The sequence below is a fragment of the Agelaius phoeniceus genome, chromosome 4 (assembly GCF_051311805.1).
Source record: "Agelaius phoeniceus isolate bAgePho1 chromosome 4, bAgePho1.hap1, whole genome shotgun sequence".
Lineage (NCBI taxonomy): Eukaryota > Metazoa > Chordata > Aves > Passeriformes > Icteridae > Agelaius > Agelaius phoeniceus.
In genome coordinates this window covers 5364370-5380332 of record NC_135268.1, presented here as the reverse complement: position 1 = coordinate 5380332, position 15963 = coordinate 5364370, and the positions used below count along the sequence as shown (strand labels likewise).

Here is a 15963-nt window from a genome sequence, read left to right as displayed (position 1 = left end):
TTCCATCCAATTGGTAAAAATGTAATCATGGACCATACATGGAACAGCTTTGCAGAGCACACAGCCCAAGCAGCCCTGTAAGGCTGCCTTCCTTCTGCCAGAAAATGCTGTATCAAAGAAAAGCAACTTGATATACGACAGAAAATCTTTACTGATTAGTGTGGATTTTCCAGAATTGGGGGTGGAGACAGTGAGGGTGGGTGGTTGCATTTTTTGCTACTTTTCTTTTTGCCACACGCAACAGCAGTCAAAGAATAGAGACTATGAAGTATCAGAATAAATAAAATCACTAGGCAAAGTATGAGCTGTGTAAAATTATGAACCCAGAGTAGTCTTAAAGCAGGACATGAGCACAGGATCTACTCAGTGTGATAATTTACTGCATTGAAAGAGTTAATACAAGTTGTACTTTGTAAGAGCTTGACATCTACATTTTATTTGAGAATTGTTTCTTGCCCTTCAGCAGTGTGAAAAACTTACAGAAAGACAGACTGATTCAGGTCTTCAGACATTAATTATGTCAAAAAATTAATGCAATTGTATTGTTTAATCTAATTTCACTTACCTAATGCTTAAATAATTCATGTTAAGTGAAATCAAAGTGTATATATAATATATACAAAATAAACAGCTTTTGCAATTGTTTAAGTTGGTCTAACTCAATGGCCTGCAGATTTAAGTGAAACCATCCCAATCTAAAACATCACTGAACTAAAAATATAGGGAGAAAGATCAGAACAAAGCATCACTCAATTCTACTGCAACAGAGGAAAGGAATTTTCTTCAGGCAGCTCCAGGATATCATTGCTTAAGTCAACAAATGTATCTTTAGAAAAAAGACACATCCTTCTGGAAGAAACCAGTCTAGATTACGTGTTAGGAAGAGATTGTTCCCTGGGAGGGTGCTGAGGCCCTGGCACAGGTTGCCCAGCAGAGCTGTGGCTGCCCCATCCCTGGCAGTGTCCAAGGCCAGGCTGGATGGGTGTGCTGTGGGGAAAGGACTGGATGACCTTCAGGGACCCTTCCAACCCAAACTGTTCTATGATTCTATGAGACTTTTTAAGGAATGAAGTAAGCTTTACTTAAATGTCATAATAATGAATGATCAAGCTTTTCAGGGCTGTCACTTCCTGTGGAAAGATTCTCAGTTCACAAAGAAGCTGTAAGACATCCATGCATGTTCTCTATGCAATGTTAAGCAGGGCTGAACTTTACTTGAGTGATGAAACAGAATTCTCTCTATTTTATTTGCTCTCATCAGAAGAGACTTCTCCCATCCAGTCAGCAGCAACTAAGACCAGAGTGTGTTGATCTCAACCACCCAGTCTGCACACAGCTGCTGGAATTATTCCTGCCTCTTCAAGGACAGAGTTTAGCAAAGTCTTTGGCACTGCTGACATCCCTAGAATGTTTATTTCAGAGCTGCCTATCTCTTTGCCACTTGAGGCACAAGATTATGACTTCTGTTAACCATTTCTGGCCTAGAGATAAACCTGCAAGCACCATTTCTAAAAGTAGATCCCTACTGGATTAAGCACAGGGACACCAACTGGCAAGTGAGCACCACTTCCATACCGTGATGGGAAGGGCACTTTTTTTTTTCTGATATCATGAAAACCAAATTGTCCCCACGGGAGGGGGTGGAGGACACTTTTGTCACGGAATCCTGATATTTAGTTTTGTCCATTCTTGGTAATGAGTTGGTGGGAGCATTCAGCAAAGTTCCCATGTGCCTTCCCAAAAAAGGCAAACTATGGAATGCATTCCTACTGAAGAAAGGCAGATCAATTACTTGTTTTATATGTTAGCAGGCTGCTTTCATCCAAACCAGTGCTGCTGTGCCTCAAGAGGAGAGTAAAAGAATAAAAGCCACATCCCAAATGCCACAGTGAGAACACAGCAAAGCTCACACAAACTCTGCTTCCATCCTGTGAGCCCAACATCTCTACTCTGGAGAGTCTTTTCAAGAAATACACCATGTATGGTAATGCCACATAAAAATCACAAACTGTCCCAGTATTTTGGTCCTTTTAATGGCTTTTTTTCCTGACAGGACTCTAAGCATATAGACCTTTCAAGTGAAATTTGCAATAGCAGCTGTAGCTTTTGCATACATGTTCAAAACTGGATTATTATAGCCCATCTTTACTATCAAACACAATTACTGCTTGTCAGTGGGGAGTTTGCACAATTTTTTGACAATTGTACATGCTGATAAAGTATCATACTGAGAAGATTCATGCTGAGCTATTTGGCTATGAGAGCAGTAAGATACTTTCAAAGAGGATAACAACAGTATGCTTTGTTAGTGAAAAGAGCTTTGCTGTATTTTCAGTGTCATTGAAATGAATTAATTTTACTATGATAAAGATGATGCTCATCAGCATTTAAAAGAACTTTTCCCCAGCATGAATCCAACAAGTTTCAATTTGAAGGAGGGTGGGAACCAAATTATAATGGTATTACCTATCACAACCCTTTTTTGTGAGAATCTAAATGTGAGTATTTTGAGTTTTTCCTCTTGGAAGATATCCTCAAAGTTTTCCACAGCGGACCAAACTCTGCATAATGTTGCAAATTAACTGAAGCAAGGAAAATGTTTTGCCAAAAATACAAAAGACACTTAAAAAGCACGAGATAGAAGCAACTGTATTTCTTCTTAACCAAAATGAAAGTGGCAGCAAGTTTAAAAATCAATGAGGGCTTTTCTGTTTTGAAAATTTAAGATGGATGCTGGCCTGCTAAATGTAAAAAAAAAAAAAAAAAAAGATAAAGGAACTGATAAACAACACATGGATAGAGTGCCATCTTCTTAGAGTTACAAAGCAGCAGGGTTTTTTAGCTTGCAAAACTGTTGTGTTTACTTTCATATGGTCAGTGCCTGCATTCCACTTGGTTAATAAAGCACAGCAACAAGACTTACGACTTCCATATGCAACCTTAAAACCAAAAACTCAAGTGTATTGAGCAAATAATAAACAGATGTTTGAAGTGTTCAAAGCTATAAAAGACACACATTTCAAAACAAATAGGGGGAAGCCACCTGAGGAAAGTGATTATTAAGGATGGAAAAAGAAGTTACTTCTACTAAAAATGCTGAAGCATAAACCACTTTGTGAGTCAAAATGAGTGCTGCAAATTCTCACCAGAAAGACAACCAGATGGCATTTTAAAGCATGCATTTTTAAAGGAAAATATAATTTGGATTTGCCTCACAAAAGACCACTGCCCAGCTGGTCTGGACCACTGAAATATTATAAAGCTAAACAAGAACAGGTTAATGTTTGTACACATACAGGTCAATGGATACAAACAAAGTTATAAGCAGAGCAGCCAGCAGGCATCATGCTGGGCTGATCAGGTATTCCTCCCTTTTGATTACCTAAGAAGCTGCTCACTTTGTGCTAATTCTTCAGCTTTATACTGACCACAAAAACATCCTTTACTGGCTGTTTCCACAATTCCTCACACAACTCCTAAAACCTGCTTGATCAAGAACAACTGAAAGGCAAAGTTCTGCTGTTATTGTTCTTGAACTTTCTGCCCAACTCCAGCTGCTGTGATGATCTGAGGAGCTAGCTATTGAACTCTAGTTGCTTCTAAATCAGGCTTTAGGAGTACACCACAGCTATCCCATCCTGTGATGTGCAGTACAAAAGCAGTAAACCCAACAGATTTTTGACAAGAACAGCATTTTTTTTTACTGTATATCCTTTATGCAGACAAGACTGAAATCTGAGCATCTAATTTATGCAAAGCATTCTTATTTCTAGACACCACATAAAAATTCCAGAGTACTCAGCTTCACTACAGATATATAATTTGAAAGTATTTTTATATGAAAATTATATATTTTCCACTGTTGGCACTGAACACAGCTCATTTTCCCAGTTAAGAGCTGAATAACCCCAGTATGCTTAAAACTATTTCATTTCTAAAGTGCAAAAAAAGGGTCGATGATAGCCTGGGACATCATAAAGTGCAAGACTCCTCTTAGATGAAATTAAATACTCTTCTATTTGAAACAAACAAAAAACCCCCACAGTTTTTGTCCCCACTAGCTCTGGGAAGCATTAAGTGCAGCAGATGAAACACTGTCTCTGGTTAGGTCACCTTCATCTCCTGGATCTGGTACTTGACTACACTGTTGAGACTTCACACCTGCCCTCACAAAAATGCTATATACAAATCTGTGTCCCCAAATCAACTTACAGGTTACAAACACCCACTCTTAGACTAATTAGATTAAACACCCTTAAGCAGATCAAGTGGAAATTCGCTCTCTCCTCCCCCACATCCCCTACTTCTTGACTAATCAGCTCTTGCTGGTAAAATTTGGAAGTTATGCAATTTTCCCTCTGGAGTATTCTTTAGCATCTCTACCAAAAACTCATGCTGGAGCACTCAGCCAGTTGAAACACTGATGTGCCTTTTTACCCACACAACACTGGAATTTCAAAAGAGCTCATACTGACTTTGAGGGATTTGTGCTATTTATATGTTGTCTTATATATCAAGAGTTCTATTATCATTATAGTACAAGGGTGTTGTCTTATACATCAAGGGTTTTCTTACCACTATAGTACAAGGAATCCATATCACCAGAGTTCCATACCTCCTCCATGTTTCTCACAGGCAGCTCCTCTGAGCACTGAGTGCTCCTGGCCCTTGCAGCAGCCAACTGACTCCAGCTCCCACCAATCCACTCTTTTATGCCACTGCTCTTATTGGCTACAGGTGTGGCTCCAGAGCCCACCAATCCACTCTTTTATACCACTGCTCTTATTGGCTGCAGGTGTGGCTCCAGCTCCCACCAATCCACTCTTTTACACCACTGCTCTTATTGGCTACAGGTGTGGCTCCAGAGCCCACCAATCCACTCTTTTATACCACTGCTCTTATTGGCTACAGGTGTGGCCTGTTAACATCAGGCCTGCTCCTGATCTTTAGTAATTGGTTCAGCTGCAACTCTTTAGGGGAAAAGATTACATTCTATACCACCTTTATTTACCCATACTGTATCCCCCTACACTTACAGCATTAAGATTTTTAATGATCTTCTAACCAACCTCACATCTTTGCTCTCCCACTCTGGGAGCAACCATCTTCAAGGGTAATTAAATAATCTTTCACCCTTTACAGATGTGGCCTGGTTGTCTCACATTCACTGTCTCTGAGGCTGATGTCCCGTGCGTGCCAAGGTTTGAGTGGCCTCAGTGCTGGGAGTGGGAGTATTTCTGCTCCCTCATTACCCCTGACAGCAGTTTAGTCCCCGCCATCATTCACATTTGGGTGCCTGTCAGACCTTCTGTGACCCAAGTTTAACTTACTGCACTAGCAAAATACTAGACAGCCAATTTCTCTTCTGGGTTAGTTTCCTGCCAGCTTATTTCATCAGCTCATGGAAGTGCCCGAGCTGCCAAACCACCACAAAGGCTGTACTGGCTCACTGCCTCCCCAAACTGCAGCCCTGCCATGCATTTGGAGCCTCCCAAAGTCACAACTGCTGAGGAAGCTGCTGTTGGACTTGCTAAACAGAAAAATAACCAAACAAGGCTGTGGAGAAAGTTTGTAATGTAAGAATATATCTTACTCAGTATTTCTCCCCTCATTTTTATGATACAAAATCCATTTAAAGCATATATAAGCAAAGCTTTTTATCTAAGGGGGATCCTGTGGAGGAGAAGAAGGAAATCTAAATACAGTGTCTGCCAGACTATAGGTTTGCTCCAGTCCCACTTATCTACTGAGCAAATCCTCAGCTAAAATCCTAAGTCAAAGGCGGGGTATTTGTTGCTCCAAGCTGCTCAGTCTCTGAACACTGAGGGATGCTCATGCCTTACTGCATTTACACCTTTTAGGTTATGCCAGATGTTCTAAGAATCAGTAACACAGTAAAACTGATTGGGTACCAAACCATCAGATGCAATGACACTGACTTAAAACAACCCCTCCAGAACTGATGTAATTGCTTACATCTCAAGAATATTCAAGTCAGCTGCCTCTAACAGCAAAAACCCCATAAATCTTCATATTAAAGGAAGAGTGCAGAAGTTGGCTATTCCTTCAGTTACTCACCAATCAGGATTTGACCTGTTTTCATTGCAGAACTACCTGGCACCAAGCCATGTACCACAAGCTTCTCTTCACTGATTCCTCTGGTGCCTTTATCCTTCCTGCCTTGTTTTTCCACTCTTCTGCTGCTCCATGAAGACTGATGGACAATCCCTACTAAGGCTTCCAGCAGCCTCTGCTGCTCTTCTTCCCCAGCACTGTAGAGTTTTCTGGGATTTACATAAACAGACACATCTTTGTACTTTTGCTGAACGGTGACATCCACTTTCTGAGCAGAGCGGTGCTTCAATATGGAAGTAGGACCAGAGGGGTGCTCATTGCAGCTTCCACTGCCTTTCTTACCAGAACTCTTTGGTAAAAGACTCTTCTTTTTTAACATTTTGGTCCATTTCTTCAGTTCATACTTCCTTTCCTTTCGTGATCCCTCTTGAATGATTTCAGCTTCGTTTTCCCGAAATCTGACATGATTCACTGCTGGCACTTCTGGACAGCTGTTCTGAAGCAGAACTTCTTCTTCACTTTCACTTAATTCTAAATAAAATAATTCTCCATTTTTCTGCACACTGTCCAACCACTCAGGCTCAAGGTCACTGGAAAAGAAAGAAGAATGATCAATGAGTTCTGATAAGGAAGATCACTGTGCAAGTGAGATCTGATTATTTTAAGTAGGGAGGGGACAGAGAGAGTGCAAGGGTTGAATAAAAAGTAGGAAAAAAACTAGTTGTCTCCTGAACATTGATAGCTCAACTGCTTTAAGTCTGCCACAAGGGTTAGAGCTTGTTTTAGGTAAATGATGGATATGGCAAGGAGAGACATCCCTCTCACCAGTAAAATAGTTTCTTCAAATTTCTTCTGTTTTCCTTAGAGGAAAACAGCCATTGCAAAAAGCAGTGTTCTCTTTTCAGAAAACAAACATTTCTTTGACATGCAAGTTTTAATTAGTAATTACATTCATGTGCATGATGAGATTTTCTCTTAAGGGAAAAAATTCCATTCTGTTCGTTCTCTCCTATTATTTTTTCCATTTTAAGCATTTGTAATATAATCATGGCACGATTTTTTGAGGTGGTCTTGTGCAGAGCCTGAAGATGGACTTGTTTATCCTTGTGGGCTCCTTTTAACTCAGGATATTCTGTAATGCTATGGGAACACAGATTGCACTGCCAGCCCTTTGGAAAGAGAAGATAAACCTTTTAAAAATCACTTAGATTTAACATTAAAATAAACCCCAAAACAATCTAAGATGAAATCTAGGTAACAGTTTTTAAAACTCAAGTTCCAAATAGCATCTGCAAAAATATGCACTAAATATGCAAAGAGGCAGCACTGCTACAGAAACAGATCTGGCAGCTGGTGTGGATCACCCAAAGGCAAGAGCAAGACACTTGTGCAAAGCAGCTCTAGGATATAACAGAAACATCAGCAGCACAGTGCAAAAAAATTTTTGTCCTAATTTGGCAACAGTGATGTGTCAGCCACGTCCAGTTTTGGATAGTAGGTTTTAAGAAAGATGTAATAACTGGAACAGACCCAGAACAGAGACAAATGCTATGTAGGCTATAAACACATTTAAATGGAAGAGACTGAAGGAAATCATACTCTTTTGGCTGAGGAAAAAGAAAAACCAACCAAAAACTGCCTGCAGAGGGGCAACAGACCAAATGAACCTTGAGGTAAACCATGAAGCTCCAGATAGATGAGAATCCATGATGGCCAAAGTAAGAAAAGTACTCAGAGGTTTAATTATCTGGGATGTTCTGCATGGAAGATTTTCAGGAACAGAAAAGACCAGTTAATTCTTCCTAACCAGATGAGAAAGAGGTCTCTCTCTTTCATAAAAAGCATATAAAGAAAAATGAGACTGGAGATTTACATGATAATTAATATAATAAAGTTAACACACATTCCTACATTTTACACTAGAACTACTTTTACTGAATAAAGAGTACAAATCTGGTTTAAAGCTAGCAATAAACATTCAAATAGAGCATTAATTTGAAAACACAGATAAATGACAAAAGTTTAGCTGAATGGAGAACATTATACAGACATTGCACCAGAGTACCTTTAAGGGCTCAACAAGAGGATCTGGCTGGACTAACAATACAGCAAACACTGGCATTACTCTCTCTCTGGAGCTCCAGTTATTGAGAAAAGTCTATGGATCTTGCAGACAAGAAGCAGCATCACCTATCTCTGCATTTATTAGCTTTTTTGCCCAAATAGATAGTTTAAAAGAAGAGCCACGACTTGTGATAATTTGGTTATACCACAGGGATAAATCCAAGTTTGTGATTTTCAAAATCCTGAGTTCTTATTCAAGAAAGTATCAGAATGCTGACAAAACCTAAAGGCTGTCAAGGGCACACTCTTTCTGATCCAACTTCTCTCAGAACGTGGTAGGCAAGAAGTAACATGGGTAGAGTTTTTCCTTGGTTTGTTTTTTAAGGAGTACTCCCACATTTTGGCATGTGTAAGCAAAATTAAGCAAAACAAACAAACATAAAACCTCAAACAAAACCCAACCAAAACAAACAAAAACCCAAAAATCCTCAAACCAACCAACCAAAAAAAACCAACCTAAACAAAAAAGGAAACAAAAAAGGAAACACTAGAAATTTACAAAGAAATTACAAAGAAATTACATCTGGATTAGCAAAAATTCCTGTCATGTATGACAGCATTTTTATTCCCTCTTTAAAAAAGACTGTGATCTTTGGAAAAGCTGTTTCTTTTTTGGGGTAGATTCAAAATTTCAGCCTGGACATGAGTTCATATACTCAAGTCCTCCAGCTTTGTTCTCTATTTTGATTAGAACAATATGGACCATGGGCAAAAAAAAATGCTGTGGGCATATCTGGTGTTTACTCTGTGTTCACCCAAACAGAACCACTCCAGAGAGAAGTCAAGAAGGAACTGTACTGTAAAAAAACCAACCAAAAACTCTCACTTTCCCAAGAGAGATCCACACAGACATCTGGAAAAGAAAATCTGAAACAAGTCAGCACCTAGACTGAGAGGTTTTTCCCCCTAATGCTGTAGTATCACAATAAATTGAAACCAAGCAAGGCAAGAAGAAAGGAAAAAAAAAATATAATTTTCATCTGTTTTCTCTTGTGTCAAAACAAATGCTTACACAATAAACTCAAGTTGCCTCTAGGACTGGAAGCTTCAATCAAAGGAGCTAAGAAACTTGAAGGCCTGCATTTCTCTAAGAGTAGTTCCACTGATCCCACACAGGTATGTCCTCTTTGGGATAAATGTCTGAAAAACTCTGCTGATTGAAATTGTCCATTCATGGAAGAAAGATAAATTAGAAAAAAAGGATCCAAGTTCTGCTGGATAAATTGTTATATAGATAAATTATTAGAAATATTACACATATTATTACAACTAGTAGGCGTGTGTTATGTGCTGAAATCTGTGGTACAGCTTTATCCCTTAAACATATATAAAGAATGACAGTAAAATGGCATTTTGGAATAATGACTTGAGAAAAGAAAAAACCCAAACATACAAAATATTAAAAAAATATGGCTTCAGGCTGAAATGTTACAGTTGACTTCTGGCTTACAAACATAGGAATAAAGTAAGGTAGGTGTACATACAACAGCTTTGTCTCTGAGCCAGAGGTACAGGGCAACTACAAATTAAACTAGGCTTGAACACAATTCTAACTTCTCCCACTTAAACCTTTTTTTTTTCCCTTTCCCTGCAGAGCCTGATGAAATTAACATGCTGAATGAAATGCTATTGATTAGACCCTGAAATACACATTGGAAATGTCAAGCACAGCTGTCTTAACACAGGGAACCAAATTAATGTTCTAAGTTTAACTTCACCCAAATTAAAAAATACACAAATAAACTAAACCCCGGAAATTGCATTTGTAACTTTAAAATATGTATTGTTACAGAACTATCTTCTGGCTTAGACAGAAGATGTGTGAAAGACACATTAAAAATTTAAAGCATGGCTGTCTTAACACAGGGAACCAAGTCAATGTTGTAAGTTTAACTTCATCCAAACTAAAAAAATATACAAATAACTAAAACTCTGGAGGCTACATTTATAACTTTAAAATATGTATTATTACAGAACTGTCTTCTGACTTAGAAGATCTGTGAAATACACATTCGAAGTGTAAAGCACAGCTGTCTTAACACAGGGGACCAAGCTAATGTTCTAAGGTTAACTTCATCCCGACTAAAAAATATACAAATAAACTAAAACCCCGGAGGTACTTTAAAATACGCATTATTACAGAACTCCCTTCTGACTTAGGACACCGAAATGAGAGACTGCACCTTTCTTGCGGCAGCCCGTGCCAAGTCCCTCCTTGCCCTCCGCTTCCCCGGGGGGATGCAGGACCCAGCGCAGGGACCGCCCGCGGCTGAGCGCACACCGCGATACCGCCAGGGCTCGCCAGGGAGGCCCTGTCGGACACCTCGCATTGCCCTCTGCTCCTACAGCCAGCTCAGCTCAGCTAAACCCAGCTTAGCTAAACTCAGCTTAGCTAAACCCAGCTCAGCCCAGCCCAGCAGCGCCGGGGCGCTCCCGCCGCGCACGGGTGGCGCGACCCCGGCCAAGTCCCCGCGGCTCGCCCTTCCCGTCCCCGCCCTTACTCGGAGCTGGCGGCCAGTGAGGAGCCGCCAGAGCCGGTGTCGGTGTCGGTGTCGCTGCCGGTTCCCGCGGGCTCGGCGCTTTCTCCCCGGGCCGCCTCCATCCCCTCGGCAGCGCCGCTCCCGGCGGCCGCCCGGGACGCCATGACAGCTTCGCGCCGGGCGGGGGGCACGTGACGCGCGCCGCGCCCTCCCATTGGCCGGCGGCCCCCGTCGACATGGGAACGGAGGGACGCGGGAGCGCCCGGCCGTGAGGGGCCGTGAGGGGCCGTGAGGGGCCGTGAGGGGCCGTGAGGGGCCGTGAGGGGCCGTGAGGGGCCGTGAGGGGCCGTGAGGGGCCGTCCCCCGGCGCTGAGGGCAGACCCTCCATGGCCGCGGGAATTGCCCTGTGCCCGGCATCCCCCGGTTTCTCCCGGCCCTCGGACGCCTTTCCCTGGCTCAACAGGACCGCACCAGACTTTATTTAGTTGCCCGATTGCAAGGTCCTAGCAGCCGTCGCGTAAAAGACACCGATAGTGAAACTCCGGGGTCCCGCCGTGAGGCTCAGAGCGTTGTAACCAAACACTGGTCAGGAGGGGGAAACACGAGGTAAAAATAGGTTCTGAGGGCAGCTGGTAAGCAATAGGATGCCTCTGTGCTTTATTTTATGCGCTATTGTATCAATTTAACGAGCTGTGAGGAATTAAGGTACTTTCTCCTTAGATTTGTCAGGAGAGCAGGGCGGTTCAGGGGAAGCAAGGATGTGACAGGCCCAAACAAGTGCCTTAAAACAGCCCCTGCAGTCTACACGTGTAAAATCATGCACAGCCGAGACACCCACACACACACAAAAAAGCCCCCACTCGGTTTTCAGGACTTAAATTATTCATATTCATGAAAAAACAAGACCTATGGCAGCCCTGCAGACAACTTGCAGTGTAGCTGTGTCAGTAAAGCCATCAGGACACACATGGTGAGCTGGGAAAGGGATGGAGAGTAATTGTTGGAACATGTTTCATGGGCTGGATTTAATCTCTGCTCTGTGGGATATTTGCACAGCTTCAGCAGTGAGGTTTTATAGCCCTGGAACACTACAGAGAAGTGACAGAATCCTGGTATGAAATTGCTGTGCTTGAAATTGCTTTAGGGAAGCGTACATTAGTTAGCATGATTTCAAGTGAATTAACAGACAGAAATGTTTTGGACTCACATCCATGTGATTAAGGCTTCAACTGGAGTAAAAATACCTATATTAAGTACTGAAGGGCTATTCTGAAGTCCCTGAACAAGACCTGATTTCACAGATAAATTACCGTTGCATGGTTATTAAGACTACAAACCTATCCAGAAGGGGGGACAGAAACATTTCCTAAAGAAAAACGCTTGTTTTACTATGGTTTCATTTAGAAGGTGAGATACACTGTCCCACCCTCCCTAATTATGCTTACATTTGCAAGCACTTCTAATACACAGAGCAGCACACTGAAGTGTTTCTGTAGAGAAGTGATAGTCAATGCCAGATGGTGCTGTGTTAGTTAAATTTCTCTGAGTTCAAGAGCTGATGAATTGGTTCCAGTTGTTTGCTCACTAAGTGAGAAATACAGGCTCTCTCTCAAGGAGCCAGTGGTTTTACACCACTTGCTATTTTATAGGAATAAGCATAGTGGGAATGGAAGGATGATGGAAGGCTTTGGGTCCTCTGAGAGGAGAAGCTGGGAGCCACCTAAAGACTTTGCTGAAACGAATGTGGAATTTCTGCTGCTGTGGGAACAATTAAAGATTGCAGGATATATCTCACACAGCAGGATCTTATTTTAGTGAAGACACAGATTTTCCCACACAATCCCTCTTGAGAGGAAAGCCTGTCATTTCTTGGGCATAAATATTAGGATGAAACTTGAAATAATTTGTCTTCTGGCAGACACTTTACACTTAATCCAAGGAGCTGGGGCTGATGCTCCTCCTCACTAAGGAATCCATGAGCCTTCTATGCCAAGTTGCTGTTTTTAACATGCAGATGGGAAAAATCTGCCAGGGGGTATCACTGGCATCAACAGCACTGCTCACCCTCACTGGACAACTGGGTAATGAGCACTTAGCAGTGGATAATTAAAGCCTGAAGGTTGTTCTGATTTGCTGTTCCTGCAAAGAACAGCTTTCATGTGTGGAAATTTATTTCCTGAGCAAGAGTTTCTTGTTGGTACTTTTTTTTTTTTTTTGGCTTAACCTGTTTCAGAAGCTGTTGTGCTTTAAAAAACAACAGCCTGCCTTGATCCATGCCTATGTTGAGAAGGAAACTGCAGTTAAAAGAAGACAGGGTATGGGACACACTGGTGCCCATGCTTCAAATTGCAGCTCTTCATTACTGATAATGAGGTAAGAAGGCCTAAGTGAATGTTAATGTTTCATTTTTTCCTTTCTTGATTTCACATCACTTAATATTTCCAGGAAGACTCTACCCACAACTGGGCAGACACAAATGATACACAGATAAAACATGATACGTTACAAGCAGACAAAACTAAGAGGGAAATAGTTTCATCTTTGTTTTTCAGTTGTGTTTCTTGCTAACACCTGTTTACTGAAAGAAAAACTAGCCAAAAAATATGAGTGACATTATATTTCAGCTATTGATTCCTGGGTTTTTTTATTTCTCCAGGGAACAGCATGAGCAAAATATGTCAGAAATAATTCCCCCTTTTTTAAAAATTAATGACAACAACACAACTTTCCCCTCGCCTGCCCAAGTGTTTCTTAAGGGACAAAATACATATTTCACAAGGATTCCTTAATAATTAAGATTTTTTTGGTCACCAGGTTTCCATAAAACTCTGTAAGACTGTGATTAAAAAATCTTCTGTTCACAGCTCCTCTGACAGGGCTGTGCAGAGACCATCCACAGCAAAGTGGCATGAATTGAGGAGTGACACTGGGCTGTCATTTTAATTGGGATATTTACATATAAACAGACTCCACGGAGAATGAAAGCTATCTCTGGCACCAAAGGGACAGAAGTTTTGTGAGCAAACACTCTAGTGCTCAATAAATGAAACAGAATATTCTGACTTCTTAAGCTTTCTGTATCAACTCTGATCACAGAAGGTATTTGAGAAGAACACAAAACCAACAGGGAGACAGCCATGAAAAATCTGGGAAGAGCAGTATAACTCATCCCATTCTTTTGAAAAACAGTCTCATAGAGTTAAGAGTTTTCTCCAGAAGGAAAAGCAGCTGCAATTTTCATATTTTTTCCTACTGCTTTTACTTCACCTTAAATGTTTTAAATGCCCTTTTTTTAGGATCACCTGCTATGCATAGCAGGCATGTCAGGCCTGAAAGAAAGCCATTATTTGCAGTCACTCAACATGCAAATGTTTCAAGCGTGAGTAGCCTTATTCCACTCAGAGGATATGAACCTAAGCAATACCACGGAGCAGCACGTTTTTAATCCGGCTCTGAGACAGAACATTTTCAGTTAAGTCACTGAGAAGTCCACGGGGCTGTGTTTGCACACGAGCACGTTTATTGTGCATAAAGCAGCCTCAGAGAGCCGTGCCGGAGCAGGCTGATCGCAGCGTGCCCTCCTCGCTGCGCTGTGTTTGCATCCCCAGCGCTCACAGGAATGCATTTCACACGGCTGACTCCTTGAGCCGGAGTTAACAACCACTTGTTAGATTCCATAATAAGAGCTGCTTGGAGCTGGCACTGGAATTGCCCGTGTGCTTTTTCTGTGCAGCTGGAAATAAACCAGCGTGGCTGAGAAACAGGAAACACTTCAGCAGAGCTGGAGATGAGCTTCTCTTGGATTCTGCTGAATGGGATGCGTTTTTCTTTGTCAAGTTTCTGCGGCTCTCAGCTAAGCACATGGAAAATGCCATTAAGGGTGGCTTTCAGATCTGGGCAAGATCCTATTGTCGAGATGTCTTTGTGGGGGGGTACCGCGGAAAATCGCACGTTAGGGATGGTGAAAGCAGGAGGAAAAGCAGCTGCTTCTCATAGAGCGTGCCGCCTTCTGTACATCCACTTAAGGACTTCTTTCCCATCCCTCTGGATTTGTGCGCGAGTTAGAATGCATTATCCCCTGCCCTTAGAGAAGGGTTCAAAACGCTTATGGCACGCATGCAACAGCATCAATCCATATTAAAGAGTATCAGCACGTTTCTCTGCACATGTAAGAGTCCCTCACCTGCACATCCTCCTCTCTCCAGGAAGGAGGGAGGGAAGCCCCAGGGCGCCTCGGCTCCCCGCCGGCAGCCTCCCCTTCCCTTCCCTTGCCTTGCCGTGCACAGAGGGGCAGCCCCGGCTCCTCGCCTTTCCTTCAGCCACGACAAACGGGGAGCTGGCCGGGGCTCGGGTGGCTCCGCTGTCCCTGCGCCTGGCGGGGGCTGCCCTGCGGAGGGACAGGGGTGCCGGAGCCCTGCCGAGCTGGGGAAGCCATCCCGGGCAGCGGCGATCCCGGGCAGCGGCCATCCCGGGCAGCGGCCATCCCGGGCAGCGGCGATCCCGGGCAGCCGCCCCCGCTCCCCGTGGCGGGCACTGACCTGTGCAGCAGGACGCTCTGCACCGAGTCCAGGTCCTCCAGGTTCCTGGTGACGGGCCGCGGGATGCTGTACCTGCCCGCCCCGAACATCGGCACTGCGGGCGGCCGCGGGCAGGTGGAGAGAGCCCCGGAGCCCCGCAGCCCGTCCGTCCGTCCGTCCGTGCGTCCGTCCGCGCCCGGGGCCCAGCGGCGCCGCGCCGCGGGGCGCGAGGGAAGCGCGGCCGGGAGAGCGCGCCTGCTCCGCTGCGCTGGGACACGGTGTGGTTTGTGTCAGGAACTCGCCAAGCGTGAAAAGCAGACTTTGAGATGAATAAAGAAAAGCAATTCCTAGCTGCAGCAGTAGATTTACACCTCCCCCCCACCCAGAGCTTCATCCCCAGCTCCCGCTATGTGAGAAAATAGTTTTTCCCCGTGTGTTTTCCTGCTGGTCAAAGTAGTGAATTTGAATTCTGAATTTTGAATTCCGATTGATCCTTTTTCCGTAAGTAACAATGCGAATAATTACCAATCGCACAAAATCCAATCCGGTTTTTGATTCCCTCTTTCACAAAATATTAGTTACGAGTGGTTTCAGATGATCACAGGACTCCTTACTGGGTTCCCATCTGTAAAATTCTGATGCAGTATATTGAATGAACAGGGACATGAATGTATAAAACCCATATCTTCACAGTTTTTATTCATTCCTGTGAATTGCTATAATTGATTTTCTCTGCTCCCTTTTATGGGTTCAGTTTTCTCTAATTT

At 42.9% G+C, this 15963-nt stretch overlaps 1 protein-coding gene across 6 annotated transcripts in view; it reads right to left on the bottom strand.

Moving 5' to 3' along the window:
• INTU (inturned planar cell polarity protein) overlaps positions 1-15475 on the bottom strand; it is a 41584-nt gene extending 26109 nt beyond the window's left edge. For 5 of the 6 annotated variants that reach the window (XR_013181917.1, XM_054633183.2, XM_077176752.1 and 2 more), the window contains exons 1-2: positions 10701-10859; positions 6079-6665 (exon numbers count right to left, since the gene is read on the bottom strand). Coding sequence is in view for 5 of the 6 variants with exons in the window: in XM_054633183.2 (XP_054489158.2) it covers positions 6079-6665; positions 10701-10843 (730 nt within the window). In the remaining variant the exon portion in view is untranslated. Of the gene's footprint in view, positions 1-6078; positions 6666-10700; positions 10860-15217 lie in introns of those variants that run through there. The other variant, XM_077176751.1, reaches the window with a different exon arrangement.
• Positions 15476-15963: the final 488 nt, after the last annotated feature.